General features: G+C 34.6%; 3 protein-coding genes across 5 annotated transcripts in view; 2 read left to right on the top strand and 1 right to left on the bottom strand.

Moving 5' to 3' along the window:
* The window catches only part of Nadsyn (NAD synthetase), a 141,270-nt gene that overhangs the window by 33,931 nt on the left and 83,599 nt on the right, over positions 1-23,740 (bottom strand). The window lies entirely within an intron of this gene.
* On the top strand, positions 19-7,460 carry HisRS (histidine--tRNA ligase). 3 transcript variants are annotated; one of them, XM_073085864.1, is made up of 9 exons: positions 19-295; positions 418-681; positions 1,950-2,162; positions 2,458-2,679; positions 2,961-3,167; positions 3,522-3,816; positions 4,620-4,720; positions 5,135-5,317; positions 6,945-7,460. In XM_073085864.1, exons 1-9 carry the CDS (start codon positions 203-205, stop codon positions 7,176-7,178), a joined length of 1,812 nt encoding a protein of 603 aa, XP_072941965.1. In that variant the 5' UTR covers positions 19-202; the 3' UTR covers positions 7,179-7,460. The 3 variants fall into 3 exon arrangements, with proteins under 3 accessions (XP_072941965.1, XP_072941966.1, XP_072941967.1); XM_073085865.1 differs by lacking the exon at positions 418-681 and adding an exon at positions 1,264-1,445 and having other exon boundaries at positions 20-295; positions 6,945-7,458; XM_073085866.1 differs by lacking the exon at positions 418-681 and having other exon boundaries at positions 20-295; positions 6,945-7,456.
* On the top strand, positions 9,640-11,360 carry LOC140751867 (uncharacterized). The gene has a single exon (XM_073085959.1). It carries the CDS (start codon positions 10,095-10,097, stop codon positions 11,259-11,261), a length of 1,167 nt encoding a protein of 388 aa, XP_072942060.1. The 5' UTR covers positions 9,640-10,094; the 3' UTR covers positions 11,262-11,360.

Below are 23,740 nucleotides of genomic sequence, written 5' to 3'. Positions count from 1 at the left end.
TGACGTGTGACGTGACCGCGAAATTGTGACATTTAGATTTAGAGAGGAATGAAAACGAAAGGGAAACTAACCTGCAATTATTATTTTTTAGATTAGCTATTGGAGCCGGACTTGAGTTGTTCTAATTTTCTTGACATAACCTTGTGAAAGACCGCGTAAAGAGGACGTTCTATTTGTACTGTGTTAAAATTTTATACGAAAAATGGCTGAGTCTCAAGAATCATTACTAGAACAAATAAAAGAACAAGGGGATCTCGTGAGGAAGTTGAAAGCTGCTAAGGAATCAAGTGAAAGGGTTAGTTTCTTGACACAATTACATGATGAAATTCAACTCAACAATAGCTAATACTGAACGTAATATGAAATTATGCATCATTGTTGCACATTCTCCTTATAACCACTTTAATAATTTTGTAGGGATCCAATGTGTGTTGTCCGGATCTTCAAAAGATGGACATTCATTTATCGAGATTCAGCTACATGGGTGGTTATATGCCCAGTAAATGCGATATAGATATGATGCAAAGATTAGGACATAAAGTAGATTTTAAAAAATATCCCTATATCAAGCGGTGGTGGCACCATATGCGGAGTTTCAGCGACACTGAGATCGCGTTATTTCCTTCAAATAATCCTTCTGATGCATTTAATATGATGAAACGCAATGATTATGATCAACAGGTTTGTGACTTGGTATATAGTAGTCCAGTACTTAGCACTGAGTATTTTTTATTTCAGTATTTTATTTAATATTTTTCGTTTTATATTGATTTGGATAGTACCTATTCCATAAATTGTGTTTTGAAAAAAAAAAACAACTGATAAGATTATAATTAGGGACTTTAACCAAAGTTTTGGTACATTTAAATATTTATGATTTGCAATTGGTGTTGTTTGAAATTAAAGAAGAAGATGGTTTAGCTCTGTATTTATTTATTTGTTTGTCCTTAATTTTCCATATTAATAATTACAAGTATGTAATAGAAATAAATTTGTGATTTGTTAACAAAACAAAAATTAATTTTTATCTTAATTTTTATTTTTAAGACAATGTGTGCCACCTTGTACAAATCAGTTATTTTTCTTATATTTGCACTTCATCCATTGATGGAATGTAGTTATGCTTGTATTGTATATATGAGTCAATAATTTGGGTTGAATCTCCACATATGGTCTCGTCACCACAATCAAAATTAAACTTCATTAATTTTTGTTACATACATAAATTTCTTTATTGTAATTAATTTAATTTTCTTTTGGTAGTTATAAATTTCTTCAAAGTGGTGTCAAGGAGCCATAGAGACTCAGTTCAAATTGACAAAGATTAGTAAAACATGTACAAATTGCTAAGATTGGTTGAAAGCCGTGCAATGGTATTTGGCTTGCACAAACTCTTGTACAATCATTGTTTGAGAAAAACGATTACAACAGCATCTTGCAACAAGGTATTGATCTCAATATTATATTTATAAAGCAACAAAAAAGAGCATTATCCCAAGTTAATGCTTCTTTTTCTGTATATAATATTGTTAATATTTCCTGTCTTTGTTGTTTGTGAATGTTTTTTATTTTCTGCAAGGGGGCGTCTATTCATTATATGTGGTGATGATATCAAATTTGTTAACATCTGACCCCTTGGTGACATGTTGTGACATTTGTTTTAACACCAATTTGTATTTGAATTTTATAGAATTGAGCCATATTTTAGGAGCAAAACATTTTTACTTATCTAAACTCTAACTTTTCGCAATTTTACACAGTTTCTTCTGAAAAAAGTGATTTTGTATATGTCATGTAATTAATTGACACCCCTTAATCTGCATTTGCTAGTTTTTAGGTTCTATAGTCTTCTAAAATGCTGTTTTGTGTAGTTAATTTTCTTTGCTAAAATGTGTTATTAGTATATTTTCTTTATTATACCTATGAAATGCTTTTTTATTTCTTTTTAGATTCAATCAGAAGTAGCTAAATTACTAGCATTAAAAGCCCAGTTGACTACAGAAGATGCGACTCCACAGAAATTTACCCTTAAGACCCCTAAGGGTACAAGGGATTACAACCCTCAACAAATGAGCATAAGAAATGATGTGCTACAGAAAATCATTGGTGTGTTCAAGAAGCATGGTGCAGAGTGTATTGATACTCCTGTCTTTGAATTAAAGGTACATATTGTAATCTATTATAATCTCTGATTTTATGTCTATTACACAAGCACTGCATTTGAGTTACTTCATGTTAAATCTTTCTTCCCGAGCGGTAGTAATGCATTATCACCAATTAAATTTAAGATTATTATTAACATATGCATTATCTCCTGTGTTTGCTTCACTTATACATATTTTCTTTTGCAATAAACTCTTGTACATTTGAATTACAAAAAATACAACACATATTGTATTATTGCATTTTTATGTAATTTATAAAATCTTTATTTTCTGTACATTTATTATTCTTTAGGAAGTCCTAACTGGAAAATATGGTGAAGATTCCAAGCTGATTTATGATCTCAAGGATCAAGGTGGGGAAATTCTCTCCCTGCGGTATGATTTGACAGTGCCCTTAGCGCGGTACTTGGCTATGAGTAAAATAAATACTTTGAAACGCTACCACATCGCTAAGGTGTATAGGAGAGACAATCCTGCTATGACAAGAGGGAGATATAGAGAATTTTACCAGTGTGTAAGTATATATTATCATTTTTATTCAAATATTTCTAAAATATTACGAATCTATAAAAGAAATCAAGTCTAGAAGGCAGAAGGTGCAGAAAGAATTGCAGTTTATTGTAAATTGTATCTGCAGAATATTGTTAAAAAATGTGTGACTAATCCGGAAAGAGGTCAGCATAATATAAAACAATTTGAATTTAAACAAGTTTAGGTAAAATACATTCTGTTTTCTTTATATTTTTAACATAAATTTCCTGTTTATTTAGACCACCTAAAATTTTCCTGTTGCAGGATTTTGACATAGCAGGCCAGTATGACCCTATGGTCCCAGACTCTGAGTGTCTCAAAGTGGTGACAGAAATCCTCGACACCCTAAACATCGGCAAGTATGTATTGAAAGTGAACCACAGAAGATTGCTTGATGGAATGTTTGAGGCGTGTGGTGTGCCTGCCGACAAGTTCCGCTCCACTTGCTCCACTGTCGATAAACTGGACAAGGTGATTATTTATGTTATAATGTAATACTGTATGCTATATTACAAGGTACATATGTACAACGAAATAATGTAAGTAATATGAATAGGTCAAGAACCTATACTGAACCCTAGAGTGTTGTCTTTCATATAAATAAACAATATAGTAGAAGCATATGAATGAAATTATATAAATTACAAAAACATATGGTTCTTACAATATTCTAATAATGCACAGAATAGAGATTAAACAAAGTAGATGAGAAACATGGACAGAAATTTGATAAGAATAAAAAAAAAATGAGTAGTAGTGTGCGTTAACTTTTATACATGGATTTTTTTTATCAACTATTAAAAGTACCTGTTTTCCCAATTTCAGCTACCCTGGGAAGAAGTGCGCACAGAAATGATAAATGAAAAGGGTGTAACACCAGAAGCTGCAGATAAAATTGGAGAGTATGTTCGTTTGAATGGTGGAGTAGAACTGGCTGAACAGTTGGTTAAAGACGAGAAATTATCTAAATGCAAAGCGGCTATAGAAGGTCTTGAAGGCATAAAGTTATTATTGAACTATTGCAACCTTCTTGGTATTAAGGACAAAATCCTATTTGATCTGAGCTTGGCGAGAGGATTAGATTACTACACTGGGGTTATCTATGAAGCTGTTTTAACAGGTATCAACATTATTTTTAATATCTACCTAACTTAGTATTTTTGGGTACCCTTGGTATTTCGTTATGAAAAATTGAAGTATTCTTTTATTGTAACAGTGTATACGGTTTTTTTATATGTAATAAGGTAACTTTTTACAAAACAGACTAACTAATAATTAATTAAAAAACAGAGTCAAAGCACCAATTGAATTGTCACCAATTGAAACTTATTTGATATGTATTAAGTACTTAAAATAAATAGTTTACGTGCAGTTGCGAATAGCAAGTAACGGATTATATTGTAAGTGTCGTAACTTAGTTTTCTCTCAGAACATAAAAGGAAAATGTAGATTGCACCTGCCGTTTATTTGTAGAATTTCTCCAAGTGAAAGTATATTGGCGATGTTCCATCACTATAATGAATCACAGTAGAAAAAGTGCAATATAAGATTTTGTACAATAAATGGTAATAAATAGATTTACAATGAGTATATTATGATTGACATGAATTCTAAAAAGTCTAGCTTTAATTTATTACTATCACTGCAATTAATTATTTCAATCAATGACCTTGTACTAGAACTAGTGTGACAACAGTTCCTGAATACCACAGATTAGTCGTATTGAATTGCATAATGTAATTAACGATTAGCGATTTAATATTCATACATTTTTTCGTTCATTCCGTTCAGTTATACAATGACCGACATACATATTTATGACATATATAGTATACTATGATGATGTATAATTTTAATGTAATGTTTGCCACTATTTATGATTTTTGATAAATGTATGCAATTGTATGTTGAAATTATTTACAGAACCAATAAAAATCGGCAATGAAGAACAAACCGTCGGGTCTATCGCTGGCGGCGGCAGATACGACAACCTTGTTGCAATGTTTGATTCCAAGAATAAACAGGTAAATTATTTAAAAATAAATATTATGGGCTAACATTTTACACATAAATAACTTGAAGAGTCTATTTTATCTCTAATGTTGTTCTTTTGCGTAGATTCAGCATTTTTGGAGTGTGTGTATATTAGCGAAGTGAATAAAAAAATTTGAAATTAAAAAGAAATGTATAATTAACATTTTTTTTCGCTACAACCGCCCACGGACATCTGTAATCAACTCCAGACAAGATTAGATTCTTACCTGAGGTCGGCCTACAATAGGTGTGGTAAATTATTAAATGTGGCCTAGAATAACTCTGGCAAAGGGTTTTATAACCTCAGAATCTTCGAATAATAATCAATTGCTATCTTTATAGGGGAAGTTATTAATAAAATTGGTAACACTTGCTGTATTTATGGGCGAAATTATTTTTCTCAGGTACCATGCGTGGGCGTCAGTATCGGTGTGGAGCGAGTGTTCTCGGTGCTAGAAGCGAAGCTGGCTGCAGGCGAGCTGAATGTCCGTACGTCCGAAGTCGACGTGTACGTGGCATCCGCGCAGAAGAACTTCTTGGAGGAGCGCATGAAGATCTGTGCAGAGTTATGGAACGCTGGAATCAAGGTATTGTTAGCTTATGTTTAAAGACATTTGTTTCTCATAAGATTTTACAAAAAAATACTTACAGAGAAATTACAAAATATTATTACAAACCGATTTAAATGGGTTAGCCTAGTGTAATTGTGGGTAGATTTAAAGTTAACAATCATAACTGTAGAAAAAATGAAGTTTATTATGTAAATGTAATAGTTTACTATGTAAATACAATTATTTAGGTTAAAGAACTGGTAATAAAAAATAATATAGTGCTTCTATCTCACGAAGTGCGTTCGGGTTCCATAGGTGGCGTCGTAAATTAAACGTTAGCTATCATCGGTATCATAGCTTCGGCCCTGAAACAAAACAAAATAGGTAATTTATTAGACAATATCCATATAAACTGATATACATTAATTATTTATTACTCCTTATGACTATATTATATTGACTTCGTGAGATAGAAGAACTAGAGTACGTAATTCAGTATCCTAATTGTATCTTTGTTTTAATTGTGTGACTGGTTATAATTATAACTTGGTGGACTCGATTGAATTTTTGATATTTCTTCTTAAGTGAATATAATGCGATAAATAAACTTTTATTAGTAAAAGAAATGAACATATAAAATGAGTGTTTTTTTTTGTGATCGATATGAGACAGATGTCGCTGTAAAATTAAAATTTTTGTCAATTATTTTAATGTTTATCATCAAATTTTATAGTAAAAAATTGGTTACAAATTTAAAATTATTATCTCAAGAACAAGTAAAAATTAAAAAAAAATAATAAGAACACTAGATTTGAACCCTGGTATATTATTTTCAACTGTATCAAAAATTCGCCACATCTTTCGACTGGGAGCGTGGCGTCTCCTGTAATCCGGCTACTCGGAGGTCGGAACCGGAGGATGGTTTGAGGTCGGGAGTCCTGGTGCTGTGTGGCCCATGTTGACTGGACGTCCACACTAAGCCTGGTATTAATATGGATCCCCCGGAGGAGTCTGGGGGATGCAGGTTAACTAAGGAGGGGCGAACCGGGCCAGAGGGGAAACCCAGCAGCCAAAAGTCCCCGTATCGGGCAGTAGTGGGATAGCGGCCGGGAGTGAGCGCGCAGTATCAGCCCGACCAATACAATCAGACCCGTTTCTTTTGCTATTTTTAGTTACATTTTTTGTTAATTAGGCTAACTTACATTAACTTTATTTTATTCACTTTAACTAGTTTATTTAATATTTAATTGTAAGTTTTCTTTCGTGTTTTCTTCGCTTGCAGTGATTTTGATACATGTTAACATACAAGGTCCAATTCATTTTAGCAGGATTTACAACTGATTCCGTGCAATTGTCATAACATTAAATAAATTAACTTTTTTCCACTATTATAGAAAAGTTGTAATTTTCTTATTTAAAAATATTTATTTAGGTGCTTGATAGTTTTTTTGGAAAGTGTTTTATTATTTACACATGTCGTAAACCTCTTTCATTGGTTTTTATAAAAAAGGATTGTTCGTTAGTAAATACATGTTTTTTTACGTTAAACATAATGTTGCGCGAAAACAGTCCGTGTCACGTGAAATATAGTGTCGTGACGTCACGATGTAAACATTTGTCAGAACATATGTCATATTAAATTCGACTCATATATTTTTTTCAGACTGAGCAATCTTACAAGAAGAACCCAAAAATGCTGAATCAGTTACAACACTGCGAAGAGAATGGCATACCGTTAGCGGTGGTGCTCGGCGAATCAGAACTAAAACGTGGTGTGGTTAAAATAAGGGATATTACTACTAGGGATGAACAGGAAGTGCCCAGGGAATCCCTTGTACAGGAACTGAAGTCTCGGATTGCGTCTCTTAACTCTAATGCAGTGAATGGGTCCGCTTGAACTATGAAGTTGTGTAATTTTGTATGAAGATACAAGTCTTAGTACTATGAACAAATCTGGTGAAACATCTTTGTAATAATAATATGAAGGGTTCGTTGTTGGGCGATAGCAGTAACATCAAACATGATTTGTTTTTCTTTATGTGTTTTCATGCTTATGATAAATTCTCATGAGCATTTTAGAAGTTCGAAGACTGAATTATCTGATCCCAGTTATTAAGCAGTAATGAGTAGAAAATAGAGAATTTTGAATCGAGAATCATGAATTTTATTGGAGTATTATTTATAGGGACGAGTCTGGACATACAAATTCCTTTTAATTTGATCTAAATATTTGATCTGTTATTAATATTATTGTTGTGTTATGGTATTTATTAGGCGGACCAAGCACCAAGATGTACTTGGTTCGAAGGAACTGAATGTTCCACTCTTCGATGGACAGGATGTTTGTGTCCCGAATAAGGTTAAGTAGACTGTATATACGATAATAAGACGATGCACTGTGCTATAGGGTCCACTTTTGTGGGGTATAAGGCACCTTCAACTCGCCCTAAGCTCGAGCTAGCTAGTCTTACTTCGGTATGGTCTACCAGTTACCCATAACCTTCTTCCTCGTCTCACGTGGCGTCGATTTAACAGCACGTTGCACCGCGAACAATGAATTTAACACGAATTTAGAAGAACGAACATATATGAATAATGGCGACTACGAAAGTATATAACGAAATCTACAAAATTGCGCAAGCGCGACCGACGACTTCGAAGATTCACGACCAAGTATATCGCGGTGGCGGCATACACCACCTTGACGACACGACGACTACAACGAACTAAAATTCAAACTAGAATCTCTATGGCTCTATTTAATTGCAGACAGAATATTAATACGTAGAACCATAGACAAAAGTGAACAATTATGATGACGCATGAACTGGATGTTCACTATAGAGAGGGTTTCGCGTTCGATCTCCTGTCAGTCACATCCAAATTATATATTTAGAGCTTTGTTCTATGTCTAAGTACTTGCCTACTTGTCTCTATTTATGTCGTACCCACGACACAGGGAATCCCAGTGTGGAAGAGTATAGGAAGCCTTATAAGCGTTCATATTACTTACAACAAATATGTTTCATCAGATTCGTTTTTCAAGTCGTACTACAAGATATTAAACTGTATTTAATGCAACATTTAGATACTCGCCGAACACAGACGAATAGGAGTAAATTTAAATATGTAAATAACCCACATGGGTGTATTCGGCACTCTACAAAATGCTCAGCCGATCTTGTGGACGTTTTGTCGACTCGTCATTGTTCGCGAGTTTCTTAATGTTTCATATTAGTGGTGTGCCAAATAACGGGCCTCTCATAATAATATAAACTATACAAGTAAAGCAGTATTTTGATACGTTCCTTATCATGTACAAAACGGATGATGATTATAACGTTTCGTTTAAAAACAATGATCGATATTCAATCACAATGCTTTATTTATGAATTTAGGTAAATATTTTCAAAATTGCTAAAAAATATTATATTTAAATTATGAATAAATAAATCCAGGGGTATGACTGTATAAATTGTTAGTAAAATAGTCCAATCGGTAATTTTTTTAATGAATACTTGCACGTAGGTATTTTTTAGTTTAGGTAAGGAAACTCAAAGCAATATTTTAGACGGCAACATTTACGTCAAACAATTTTATGCCAGATACTTCTTTTTATGCACGAAATTAAAAAAAATATGCTGTTATTTATTAGAATCCGTTACTTGTGTAATGACTGCAAGATTTTTGCGTGCTTTTAGAAATTGCATTTTGTCCATTTATGTAGGAAATTAGCTGTTTTTATTGATCTAGAAATGGGAAAGTAGGAACTTTTATTTTTGTTAGAGACAACCGGACAGATCGGAAAATTTCCGAAATCGGAAAGGTCCGGCCTAGAGGAGCACGTATGGTCACGCTATCTATACCCAGTCTCAAAAATTTTAGCATAATAAAAACATTTTTGTTTAAATTTTATTTAATATGTTAAACTTTTTCCTATTTAAGATTACTCGTTTTTATTCTGTAGTAATTTATATTAGATTTTGTTTAATTTATGCTTTTTTCATGTCTTAAATATTTTTAAAACAACCAGATAAATGTAATGAAACGCTTGGATACTTAAGAATTTATTAAGTAATTTAGTTGTTGCCGGTATATCCTGTCTCGATAGTGTAAGTTTTGTATTTGAATAAAATGTTTTTAATTCTATTTATATGTCTTGTTTTACTTTACAAATATTTCGTTTAATTTTAATGACACGACGTCCATATAAATCAATTTAATCGATGCATATCTAATATATATATTGAAATCAAGTGATGAGTACTTTCACAGAGTACTATACAAAGATCAATGTAATCAATTTTATTCAAATTATACACTTGACTATAAAATTTACTTACAATGCCTAACACGACAAAGTATAGCCTTCAAAAGTGCAATCTGCTGTACCTACTTACCTGCCAAAATTGGAATGGACATTGCCTACCCGCTATTACCACAGTTATGTTAAAAACGAAACTTTTTACACCATTGAGCTATAATTTCTGTTAGACATCTAATAAGGAAAAATAACAAGAACACCGTATAAACTGACCTTGAATAAATGTTCCCCAAAACGTTTCATTGACCTCGTTAGTCCTAAGCACTTCCACGTACTTGGCTCCATGATGTCATGTCATGGACGAGGCGACCATGCTGTCGTCGTTTTGGCTACTCATTGTTCGCACCGTTGCTGTGGTTCCTGTCATTGTCCCCTAATTTACCGTGAAGTCCAACACGATTCTAATTCGTATAAAACTCTTTATGGAACCAGATTCCTATTTATTATATTTCTAATCGCTGCGGCGGGAACATTTTGTGTGGTGTTAAAATGATCCCACGATTTAGCTTCCATTTCAATTTGTGCCTGTGTGTGATCTTACTAAGTGTTCATGTAAGGACATCTTTCATCAAAGATGCATTGGAGGACCACCATAAGGATATAGACCACAATGAATCAGCAGAATCAGTTAAACATGATAAACAAAAAGGAGAAAAGTTTCATCAAATCGATAGCCACGTTGATGATAAACACACAAATCAACATTCGAAAGCAAATGACGAAGCAAAGTATTTAAAGAAAGATCACGATAGTAAATCGTCTTCAGACAGTGACTCGTATGGAGGATATAATGATCAAAAAGATAAATCTGAAGACAGTCACACTAATGGATTTAAGAAGGGTCATAAGAAGGGTCATCACAAACAAGGATTTCAGAACTCATATCACAAAGACGAATCTTCCAATAAAAGCACCTATTTTGACGATTTTAATGATGAAGAAGACCAAGCTGGATACAATAGTCGACAAAACAGTCATGATAATCAGGGTAATCGAAAGTATCAAGGCGCTCATAATAACGGACAGGAATATTTAAGAAACAATTATCGTAATGGCGGATATAATAGACATGGTGATACTGGTAACCGACAACAAGGACACCAAGACTACGGCAGAAAACACTATCTGGATGATACAGAGAATTACAATAAATTTCGTAATGACCATGGTTCGCATGCTAGAGACCACATTCGAGACCACCACCAATTTCAAGCTCCACAAACTCATGAGCCCCAATGGGATTGGCAAAGATGGGATGATAGAAGAAGATGGGAACGTCCTGGATGGAATAAGGACTACGGCGGTCCTGGGTATTATGACGATTATGGTACACGGCACGACGGCGGTTATGGTTATGGCCCTAATCACGGTTATGGTTATGGGTACGGAGAATCGAGACAGACGGGTGTGACACAAATACCGAACACTCCAATCGTAGCACATCGGAAGCAGACTATCACTATTTATGAAGATCCCAGATATACTGGTGAGGATGGTGGACAATTAAGAAGAGAGGATGGAGATTATATTCAACTGGACTATCAACCAAGCAGTCACCGGTATGCAAGCTACGATACATATTATAATGCGCCGTCTAGGACAGGTGCCGAATCTAGTAAAATCAATAAGTTAGTTTATAATTATAGACGACACTGACATTAGGAGGTAACGACGAGCAATTTTAATTACGAAGTATTTTAATTACGTGACACTTTAAGGCGTTCAACAATTATTGGTCATCAAATATTTTACTAATTTTCTTGTTACTTACTGAAATACTTGTCAGTGATATGAGAGTATTTTTAAATTTTGTATTTAAAACGCATTTCTGTAAAAAAAAAATAAAGTGTCACAATATTTTTGTATGTTTTTTGTGCTATTCATGTTTCATATTTTGATTTTACAAATAGACATAAAATATTTCACACTCATTGTTACCTTTTGTACCTATGATGATTTCTGGCAAGCATAACCAGGTACTTATAATATACATATTACGAAATCCAGTGTAAATTTAATGTAGTTACATATTATATACCTTTAGCTACGTACGACTATCAGATCAAGTCAAGCGTAGTCAATATCGAACTGATATTCAGATATTGCATATTTGCTGATATTCGATGAGGTGTGCAACTCAAACACATGACACAGACCAGATTCCGAGAGGGCACGTGACAAGACGGTCAACGGGTATATATCAATATCGCACATCTGCTACAGTCGAACGCTTTGTGCTCCGGAGCGTAACGGATGCGTGCCGAATCGGGTCGTCGGTCTCGGATTCTGTTGAAAATTTGGACCAGTGATTCAGAACTTTCGAGAGAACTTTTTATTTAAACCACGTTCTATTTTATATACGGCCAGTAAAATATTCGTTTGCCAATTTTCTGGATATCTCTGGTTTCTATTTTCATTATTTGATTTGCTGTAAGGCCAATCTGTTCAAAAGGCAAATAAAAAATAAACGCATATTAGGCGTTATTTTACAGAATATTCTATAAAAGTAAAATATTGTTCCAATACTGAGCACTATTCTCCCATAGCTAGAAGTCCACTGAGCTGGCGAAGGGCGGATTTGTAGACTTCGCACACCTATTCGTTTTATTTTATACAGAACCCTCAAGCTTGTATGTACCTAGATTTCATGATATTTACTTTCACCATTAAACTAAGTCATAAAGAGTTAATTTCTAGCTGAAAAATCAGAGACCGAGTTCAACCACTAAGCCATTAATTTTAAGTTGCAAAGTCAATAATTTGAAGTTAACGAATTAATTCGCTTTATTACCCTTTCGGCTTTAATTAAGGGAAGTCGTTATTGAGGCACTACCCACTCGTAGATATTTTTCAGTACTTTTATTTGTAATTTAAATTTCGCAACCCTTCGTTGTGGTTCTGGTGTAGGGGAGTAAACCAATTTAAACGTTAAGCTCCCGGTAATGTCCCTTTTATAATATGTATGGAATGAGCACATTTTGAATTTTAGTAAGTTGTTCGCTGTTGTATAACTTATTCTCAGTAATAAGATTGCCTCGTCAGGGAATCGAACCCGACACACTGCGTGGGTGACCCGGATGGTGAATACTGGAGGTCATCACATTTTCCCTTCACCGTTAAAGGAAGGAAGGAAGGTAATTTATAATACAAATATATAACATCAAAGTCTCGAACATTGAAACTTGGTTTTCTCAGAATCACGTCACAAAAGTTCGAGATCACGACTAAACTAACTTAATTTTAGTAGTGCAAGTAGTTCGTATAAAAATAAAGAATTTTACCATCTCATGCATAAAGATGAGATAATCGAGACAAAAGTTTAGTGGACATGAATATTACCAGCCAATCTGCATTTTAATACTTTCGAGTGGGTTTTACTTTGCGTTACTTTGTGCTAAATGTGTAGTCAGTAGTCAACTGTATTTTGTGGGTGTTGAATTAATAGAATCCTCTGATCTCACCTTCAAGGGCTTGCTACGAGCTTCGTTTGACTGAAAAATGCAATATTTATATTTCGCTAATCAAAATGCATGAATTTATACTTACACGAATCATAGACAAGTATCTACCCCTTGAAGGTAGGTATTATTGAAATTATCTATTCTTCGCGGATTCGGTTTCAATCATGTAATTTATTTTAAACATTTCATTTTGAATTTTTATTTTTAAGAAGCATTGACAAACATTTCTGCTTATTTGTCAAGTTTAATCTTAACCAAAATTGACATTTAAGTTTTCGTAATTATACAAATAAAAAAGGGTTTTTTTAATTTCAGGAGGAATTGTTATGCAGATTAATAAGAAAGTTACACTTTTTATTATTATTGTTAACAAATGTATTATTCAAACTTATTATTAACAAACTTAAGTGGGTAATATTATTCCCGCTCAAAATACAGCTCAAATGTCAACACATTTTTTTTACTTTTTTATGCTAATTCATAAAATGTTACCAGCCAGTAATTATAAAAATGATAGTAGCTAATTATTTAAAAAATAAAACACCATGCAAATAACACAAAATAATTAATTAACATAATACAAAAATTTAAATTGTTTTCTAACCGTATGAATAAATTGTTCGCAATAAAATGCATTTACTTAACTTTAATGCACATGTATACATTAGGTACATAACGTAAAGATAACGATTGTGTAAAAATCGACTTCCTAGCAAAACCTAACAATAGCAATCAAGTTTAAGCAAACTAATCACTACACCCTCTCTTTTTATGGTACTTACTAACGACTTGTCTCAGGGTACTAAAGCGATTTCACTGCGACGCCCAAATAACATGCCAATAATCGTTAGCAGCGATTGGAAAACAAAACTGTGATTATAGGGTATTATCTCAGTTTTCCCTCTCTTTTTCTCTTTTACTTTCGTATATTGCTCTCTCACTCGTCCCTAGAGGGCGGGCAAGATAGAGTGACATTACTTTAACGAACTTTCAATGGGTCGTGTCGACCAAGATGACTTCAATAAGGACTTTTGGATGGATTTATCTTTTATACACGATTTTCATATTGAAAATGATATTTTTTTCAAGTTTCTTCGTTTCCAATATCATATTTGATCTAATTATTATTATCTCGAGTCATAGCAATTGTGTACCAAGTTTTACAAGATTTTTCATTTGATCTACAGTCATGTCTAAGATAAAACGTAAAGGCTTAGGGCGGTCTCAAATTATACGATTTAGATCGATCGGTTACCGACAATCTGGTGGTATGAAATCATGGAATAACGCAATCGCAATGCTTTCATCCTGGTAACAGACATGCTGCGAACTACTTCTGCATCTTATGTCAAGTGATTCTGTAGAATGAAAGCGTAGAATGTTATCATGGAAGTTTACACAAGGTTTGCCCAGCTGTAGAACAGTAACGGGTTTAACTACCCGTACTAAAATATACATACTAAGGGTAGGTATTCATATTAAGGGTACGCCGTACTCTTAGTATGAGTTTTTACAAAAATGACTGCTTTTGTTTTTATTTACGTATTTACCCGTACATTTCCAGTCAGCGTCCCTAGCGGATTTTAGCAGAACTTATTGGAAATGTATAGGAAATACGTAAACAAATACGAAAACAGTATTTTTTGTAAAAACGTAAAAACACATACTAAGGGTACAGAACTTTACAAAAGTTTGAAAATTGTCATTTGTTTCCGTAACGTCATACTCATATCACATTTCCGTAGAGGATTAAAATGATAATTCGGTGGATTCGTAGCTCGCCTCCCCCGCAGCCCGATTCCCGACAGAACAATGAAGTCGTTGCTGTCTCTTATCTCGACTTGTTTATTGTCTGAAGTTGGCTTGATGGCCGTTTTGTTACTTCTCGCTCGACTGTGGCGATGAGTAAGTTACTTGTTCTTTGTTTAGTACTTCTATTGAATGATTCTTTGTCTTTCTAATGGATGATTGAGATGTCCACTCTAAACGTTGCAAAAATGATCTATGTTCAGCTGAAGAACAGGGTTTACGAAAATGTAAAGTACATATGTAAAATCTCGGAAAATAACTGTACAAAACTACACAACAATATGACCAGTACCCTTAGTATGAGTTTTTACGTTTTTACAAAAATGACTGCTTTCTGTTTTTATTTACGTATTTACCGTACATATCCAGTCAGCGTCCCTAGCGTACTTTATCAGAACTTATTGGAAATGTATAGGAAATACGTAGACAAATACGAAAACAGTAATTTTTGTAAAAACGTAAAAACACATACTAAGGGTACAGAACTTTACAAAAGTTTAAAAATTGTCATTTGTTTCCGTAACGTCATACTCATATCACATTTCCGTAGAGGATTAAAATTATAATTCGGTGGATTCGTAGCTCGTCTCCCCCGCAGCCCGATTCCCGACAGAACAATGAAGTCGTTGCTGTCTCTTATCTCGACTTGTTTATTGTCTGAAGTTGGCTTGATGGCCGTTTTGTTACTTCTCGCTCGACTGTGGCGATGAGTAAGTTACTTGTTCTTTGTTTAGTACTTCTATTGAATGATTCTTTGTCTTTCTAATGGATGATTGAGATGTCCACTCTAAACGTTGCAAAAATGATCTATGTTCAGCTGAAGAACAGGGTTTACGAAAATGTAAAGTACATATGTAAAATCTCGGAAAATAACTGTACAAAACTACACAACAATATGACCAGTACCCTTAGTATGAGTTTTTACGTTTTTACAAAAATGACTGCTTTCTGTTTTTATTTACGTATTTACCGTACATATCCAGTCAGCGTCCCTAGCGTACTTTATCAGAACTTATTGGAAATGTATAGGAAATACGTAGACAAATACGAAAACAGTAATTTTTGTAAAAACGTAAAAACACATACTAAGGGTACAGAACTTTACAAAAGTTTAAAAATTGTCATTTGTTTCCGTAACGTCATACTCATATCACATTTCCGTAGAGGATTAAAATTATAATTCGGTGGATTCGTAGCTCGTCTCCCCCGCAGCCCGATTCCCGACAGAACAATGAAGTCGTTGCTGTCTCTTATCTCGACTTGTTTATTGTCTGAAGTTGGCTTGATGGCCGTTTTGTTACTTCCCGCTCGACTGTGGCGATGAGTAAGTTACTTGTTCTTTGTTTAGTACTTCTATTGAATGATTCTTCATATTTCTAGTGGATGATTGAGATGTCCATTGTATATGTTGCAAAAAATAACCTATATTATCTTCAAAGGAATAATGATGGCCATAAATATTATTTTATTTCTGAATCCTTGTAAATATTTTTTAAAAGCTTTCTACACTCAAGTCATATTTTATTACATTATCTCAGTATATTTACTTAATAATATGTTATAATTTTCTGTATCGAATGCTAAAAGTTATTTTCTGGCGTGTATAATTGTTTTAATTGATTAAAATTTAGAGGTGTTCCGTGCATATCATCTTTTAATACAAGAGCAACAGAATTTAGGGACACTTGTAAATTTGATGGGAAAATGTTATAATTAATTTATTTAATTAGTTGTATCAGGCGTTATTCTATAAGGATTGTTGCGAAGTAGTTTTATCCTTATAATTAGTAGACGACATTTTATAAATCTACAACTTCAATATATTATACAAACGTGCCCTATCCGCACTCGCAAATATTTAGATACATCCCGAATGTCTATTGTATATCCATAGCTATATTTTAGAGGAGTTTGTTCCTGAAGTTGCAATAATAGGTACTTTTGAAAGGGGTACTCATTCACTCGTGACAAATCCTGCCGGTAGCTAACTAATTGCCATAAAATGAATCGCTCCTTTGGGATCTGTCGCCCCGATTTTATTTAAACGAAATCGCCTGTGTTGAGCATCCGTTGTGGGATTAATTGTAGCAACCGCGAACCTTTCGTTGGCATCAAATTAATAATAACGATTTCTACACTCACAAACCCATCCTGAGAGGTGACCCGTGCCCAGCAGTGGGACAGTGATAGGTTAATGATTAGTCCTACACTATTTTTTTCTGTGCCGTGAGTTCTATGGACACATACACAAGACGCATGCTAAAAATAGAATATAATTTACATTTATTAAAGTGAACAGAAAGAGTCTTATATTCATTACTATCCCACTGCTGGACTGTTCCATCCCACTGTTTTCTTTTTTGAGGGATTTAGGCCATAGTTCACTCCGTTGGGCAAGTTCGGATTGATAGCAAACTTTTTAAAGAACTCGGGCGTGTATATGCACGATCGATGAAAACCTTTTCTCAAGATGTCTTTCTTAACGTTAGCTCTACAGCAACTGATAACTATAAGTCTTTAAAATGTACATAACTTTGTAAAATCCGAGGTGCCTTGGATTCGAACCTGAGATAGAGAGGCCGAATTATAAATCATTTTTAAAAGTAAAGAGTTAATTAAAACCATTTTATGAAACAAAAGATGGCCACTAACAAAAGGAAAGTTTGTCGGTCTTCCTCCATCGAAAAAACCCATATAAAAGTTTCTTTTGTAACGCCATTCTTAATAATAAAGTTAATTTAAAAATTAAGCTTCAATTGATACTTATTTCAGCAATATTTACTGTACGGCAAGTGGTCTTCGAAAATATAAAGTGTCGTCTAATTTACCTTATTATAACAATGTTTACATCGGTAACAAAAAATATTGCTGTTACAGCAAACTCATTATTATTCAGTAAGCAAATTTATTACTGGGGGCGATTCGTACTAATAGATGACTCGTAGACGAAGAAACTAAATGGACTCCTAACAAATATTCGTATTGTATGGAACAGTATCATTGTAAAATGATCCGCTCAGATTCTAAAGATCAGCTAGATGATTGTTCACTGATTAACTTACTACTCTTACTTACTTAACTTTTTATAAGATTGAATTTGCAGTTCACATGATGATAAGTAGTTTTAACCGCCCTTACATATCTGTAACCAACTCTATATAGAACAGGAGTTCTGTTTGAAGGCACACACATACCCATTTATACCTTTCCATCGAAATGCAAGGAGAGCATTTAAAATAAGCATGGTTACATAGTAAAATGATTAGTTGCATATTGCTTAGCTCGGACCAGCACGCCACAATAATGTAAGGAAACCAGTAGGTAATATTTGCAGTAATGACATTTGATCTATAAGACTGATGTGATACCAACAGTTTCTCGCATTCGCTGTCTATTTGGTTACTAGCCCTGTGTTTAAACCACTCATAAGTTATCGGATAGCTGTGTTTGCGTATGGCGCGGCGCAATATGTTCCACAAACAGCCGTCAGGTAAGTTGCGGGCCTTGTGTGTAGTTTTGCTTATTAACGAAACCAACATGGCCGACGCTTGATAAGATTTCGGTTTGTCTTGCCTGGCATTCGTGCCTTCGGGCGGGCTTCGAGCATTTGGAGTTGAGGCCACTCAACATTTGCATGGTGTATGCTCCACTTGGCTGTTTGTTATAATTACGTTGTTTCAGTACAAATTTTAATGGTTATAATATGACTCATAATATATTGATTTATTGCTTATTATAAGTTAATGTTATGAATACGTTTATTCAACGTTTTTCAACGTTACGTTTGTTCAAATGTGCATAAAATCTACAAATATGAAAGATTACTTGACTTTTTTATAATATGAGCATAGCGGACGAGCTTGCATTCCACCTGATGGTAAATGACTACTGCCGCTGATGAACCCTGTAATCAACCTCAGATAAGATTAAATTCCCATCTGAGGTCGGCCCCAGAAGGGCAGCTACCCCTAAGGACTAAAAATACCTCGGAATAGTATCTCTCCCTTACTACACCCTTCAAACTTCAAACCAAAACAAAGCGGCGCGTAGCATTGGTGTTATTAGGCTGAAAAAAGTAGAGCATACACCAATAAGTAGTGGTGGTAGGAAATTTCGCCAGAGTGTAAGACGCGTGCATAGCGAGCTTGGTTACATGCGAGGCAGATCGCTCGGCTGCTTCGGATAACTGCCGACGTGTGCACAGGAATTATAAACACACCAACACGCCAACACAGATACCTATAGGCTGTTGGTATGACCAGGTGTGGTATAAGAACAGGAAATATTGGGTATGGACGCGTAAGGGCGACACATATATATTTTTTTATTTGTTATTTTTTTATCTTATTTTGAAAAGGAATGAAAAGAAAGGAAAAGGAAAGAGTAAAGAAACACACATTCCTGACAGTTCTGTAAAGTAATCGCAAAGATGTGCGAAGTCTACCAATCTACACTTGACTAGTGTGGTTGATATGGATAAACACTTCTCATAATGAGACCCAGCTCTAGGATTTACCTACACGGTACTGGGTTGATGATGAACAGATTCAATAAAAACTGACGAAATTATTACTTTGTCCATCGTAAAATTAAATGCACGAACATTACCAATGTCGGCATTGCACGAAAATTACGTAAAGAAACAATAATTGTTATAAAAACAAAATAAAACCATTCATGGGAAACGATGCTGAAACTAATTTGTTTAAAATGTTTGTTTCTAGCTACTTGCTTTCTTGACATATTATATTAAATTAACATAATTATAGGTACTTTCGAATTGTTCTTCCACTTTATATAATTTGTAATCTCCGCTTTACATTATAGGTAGGTAGTTGTGCAGCAGACTTTGAACTCTAAATCCATTATGTACGAGTAGGCTCGGGAACTTTAACTCCGTAAGCTAAGCGTGTTATCTTGCTGAAGTTGGGAATTTCTAAGCCCCAGGCTTTCGCAAAGTATAAACGCCCTTAAGCTTTGTATCGTTGAAACAAGCGGAATTATATTGCTTATCATAACAGCACGACGATGTCACAAATAGCAGGGTAATGTTGAAATGAAATAACTATATAACAAACACTTTCGACTATACTATAGCAATAGAGTAGATCTGAGGAGAAAAATTGGCCCTTTGATTTATTACCAATTGGTTGTAAGTTGTTTTGAAATATACGAGTACAAGTAAAACAATCTATGCGATATGGTGTATGTGTGAAGTGGGAAGAAATTTTAGTAAGAAAATCTTAACAATATTTGCTCTACCTCTCTTTATATTTAACGTCTTCGTTATAATTTTATTATACTTTTTGCAAGTTTCAATAAGTACACAAACTTAGTAAAAATAATAATTTATTTTTGAAATGAAAGATGACTACCTAAATATTTTTAATTGTGTCTTTTATTATAATTTTAAGGTTAATACCAAACTTTATTATGTTTACCACTTTCTTCAAAACTTTGACAAATTAATATAAGGATATTGTAGATTATATTTATTTTGATATAAAAATATAGGTGCAAATAATATTTTGCGTAGTCTCAAATTGTTTTAATCAAATATAAAGAAAACAAAACTTCCACTTTTAATCCAATACAAATACAATAGAAACGGCCGATTTTCTTTAAGATAAATACATTGCTATCGATAAAGATTAGGGCGCACAATTAGACCGACGATTTGTCCGGAGCGATCGGTATCGCTTTACAAATGGCTATTTGTTTTTGGTACCTACTTGCTGACAAGACCATTCAAGGAGACTTGTTTTCTTAACCAGATTTTATATTGTCGACAACGACTTAGTTATTCGTAACGCATTTTTTGCGACTTAAATGTTTGAGACTTATTAAGTGATTCTTCATAAGTCATGTTAATAGTGTTGCAGTGGGTTTCTGAAAAGATTCCCAGCAGGCGTAATAGATACCTATGTGTATTTTATGTAATGGTAAGTGGCTGCAATCCATAGAAATCATCAAGCATGAAGCGTTTTAAATAAAGCCGATACTAAACGTGTTGCAAAAATACTTAATATAGGTACGTATGTGTTATTCATAAAGTGTAAAAGAAATATACCTATCTACTTATTTACAAGAGTTTTTGTTCATGGGTCTGTGAAAAATCAAAGATCCACATGTATTCATGTATTTTGAACTATTTTTTTTTTCAAAATCAAATAAAATATGACCAAATTTTGCTAATATAACCCTAACCGCCACCACGCGTATCAGGTACACCGCATTTACTTTAACAAAGCCGAGCCTACAATTATTTTAATTACCTCATCATCCGAAATTTAATTTAAAACCCTGCGCACAGAGATATCAAGTTGAACATCGAATAAATGCGGCCATTTCTCATTTTAACCGAAGCAAAACTTAATAACCCTACTGGAAACGTAATAATTACGAGCGCTCAGTACGAGATTCGGGAGAAATAAATGAGGACCATTAAGAGACTCGCGTTTAGATATTTCATTCCCCTTGAAGAAGACGTTAGGGAAACTGGGAGTGCGGCGCGGATGAATCGTTCCCACGCGCTTGGTCAAAGAAGAACGCTAATTCGCACATACAATCTGACCTTTACCCTTACCAGGAGTTTTTACGTTTCGACAAATATGACTGTTTAGGTATTTGTTTACGTATTGGCCCACACGATTTCCTAGTTCTGACATAATCCGCTAGGGGCGCTGTTTGGAATTTGTATGGGCAAATACGTAAACAAATACCAAAACAGTCATTTTTGTCGAAACGTAAAAACTCCTGGTAAGGGTACTTATTGGACTTATAGACAATGAGGTATAAAATAACGTTTGTTATATTTAGTATGAGTAAAATATCTAATAGTCACATTATAAAATTATATCAAATTGCCGAAATGATAAAACTTTGTCTAGTTTAAGACCATGTCGACGAGAAAGAAATATATACAACTAAAAGTTATCATAAAAGAAAAGGCAGTATTAAATTAATCTATTCCCTGTAGTCCAACTATGGAGCAAGGATCCCAGAAATCTAATTTTATGGACTAAATTTTAGCAAATCTATGTTACATAAAAGAACATCGAGCATTTTTCTAGTATGGTTTTGTAACCATAAAGTAATTATTTGCCAATTATTAAATGATTTGAAAAAAAATAATCCGATCTCCTATAGGAATTAATGTTTGTACTGGTTATACATGAAATTGATTAGTAGAAATTAACAGAAACATAAAGGACCACTCTTAACAGATCACTCTTCTTTGAGTTCGAGCACCTGACAAATTACAGCCGCTCAGAGGCAATCCTCACGTTTGTTTTTGTTGAATTGTGGATGTGTTTTTGTCGGAAGACTAATGTTCTATGTAATTGCCCATGAGTTACACTACCTTTAGACATCGCAAAGGGAGGTGTTAAGCACCTTGCTTTGTCCCACAGTAGGGCGTGTTTGTGATAAATGCACATTAATTAAGCAACCGAATAAAATCTCAATAGACAAAATTCATAGTCTTATTAATATCTATTACGTGGAATAGAACTGCAGTGTTGTACAAAAATACTTCGATTGGTTCGCCGTGACCTGTTTAAAAAATGTGTATGAAAATTTAAAAATATTTACTTCATATCTGTTTTATTAATGTGTTACATTAGGACTCTTTTACTTTGGTACTGATTCATATAAATATGCCTAAAACATATATTACATACTTAGTTACGTTAAATAAAAAAGAAAACAAGCGCATTGTGCATTGTAAGTAAATTTTAGTGTAAAGTCCGATGATAAAAATTCCGTACACATGCCACCAAAATCATTTTCAGATAAAACCGCCTAAAACGAAAAAGATTCGCATTTTCACGCCTATTCGCGACTGTACAGGATGTCACGTATCATGCACATATCAAACTAACTTTATATGTGGCGGCAAAAGGAAGTGCGTGAAAATTCCCGCCAAACTAAATTATTCAAAACAGCTCGTGCGTGTTTACGAGGTCTGTTTGCATCCATAGACACGGGCATAGACCGGAATGCATGATGTACAAAATATTTGATCTGTGGCCACAAATCATGCATTATTGTTGTTTGATTTGTTGTGATTTGATAGTTGACATATATAAGAGATGTATAATAGCTTTTTAAACGACTTCAAAAGAAGGAGTTGTTAATACGACAGTATTTTTATCTAGTAATAGCACCAAATGAAACGGCAGGCAGCTTAATGTTAAGTAGTTATACCTTTTTTTTTTTTTTTTTTTTTTTTTTTTTTTTTTTTTTTTTTTTTTTGTTGACGAGGGGGAAACCTTCAAAAGGTACCCGACGCCATGGGAGTGACGCCGGGTTATGTGGGATTTTTACCACACTAAAACCCCCCCGGTGGCCGTCCTCAGCGTTTGGTGGAGAACTCCGGGATCTCCAACGGAACACAACCGGAGTCCTCCTAACGCGATGCCCTTTTATCGGGCTCTGCCCTGGGGGGAGCAATTTACGCTCCTCTCACATCCCCTGGTGATTACAGCGATATGCGACCACACAAACCGCTGTCCTTCCCGGGGTCGCTTGCTGGACGGTTTGAGCTCCCACTCTTGCCGCCCGCAACCCCGGAAGCCCCTTTTAGTCGCCTCTTACGACAGGCAAGGGTTACCGTAGCCCTATTCTGGTCCCGGTACTACAGGGACACCGCGCCGGAGGGCGCTATCTACGCCCTCGGCGTCTCCGTCTCCGCGCGGGATCAGCGCGCTCCCTGGCCCGTTCGGCGTCCTCTTTTGCGCTCATAACGCGGTCGCAGAATGCGACCACGCTATTCCACGCTTCGCCTGAACGGACCATCGCCGCAACAACTGTTTCTAGCGAGAGGTTCGGCCCTATGTGCTGCACCAGGATCTGCCGCTCGGG

This window comes from Epargyreus clarus, unplaced genomic scaffold (genome assembly GCF_041222505.1).
Source record: "Epargyreus clarus isolate Ecla_fem2 unplaced genomic scaffold, WU_Ecla_fem_2.2 ptg000023l, whole genome shotgun sequence".
Lineage (NCBI taxonomy): Eukaryota > Metazoa > Arthropoda > Insecta > Lepidoptera > Hesperiidae > Epargyreus > Epargyreus clarus.
This window is presented reverse-complemented; position numbering and strand designations above follow the sequence as displayed.

Bases quoted from the DNA above. Each gene is read 5' to 3' on its own strand.
- LOC140751867 (XM_073085959.1), top strand. From the start codon at position 10,095: ATGATCCCACGATTTAGCTTCCATTTCAATTTGTGCCTGTGTGTGATC.
- HisRS (XM_073085864.1), top strand. From the start codon at position 203: ATGGCTGAGTCTCAAGAATCATTACTAGAACAAATAAAAGAACAAGGG. The intron at 2,680-2,960 runs GTAAGTATATAT...TTCCTGTTGCAG, and splicing joins ATAGAGAATTTTACCAGTGT to GATTTTGACATAGCAGGCCA. The intron at 3,168-3,521 runs GTGATTATTTAT...TCCCAATTTCAG, and splicing joins CTGTCGATAAACTGGACAAG to CTACCCTGGGAAGAAGTGCG.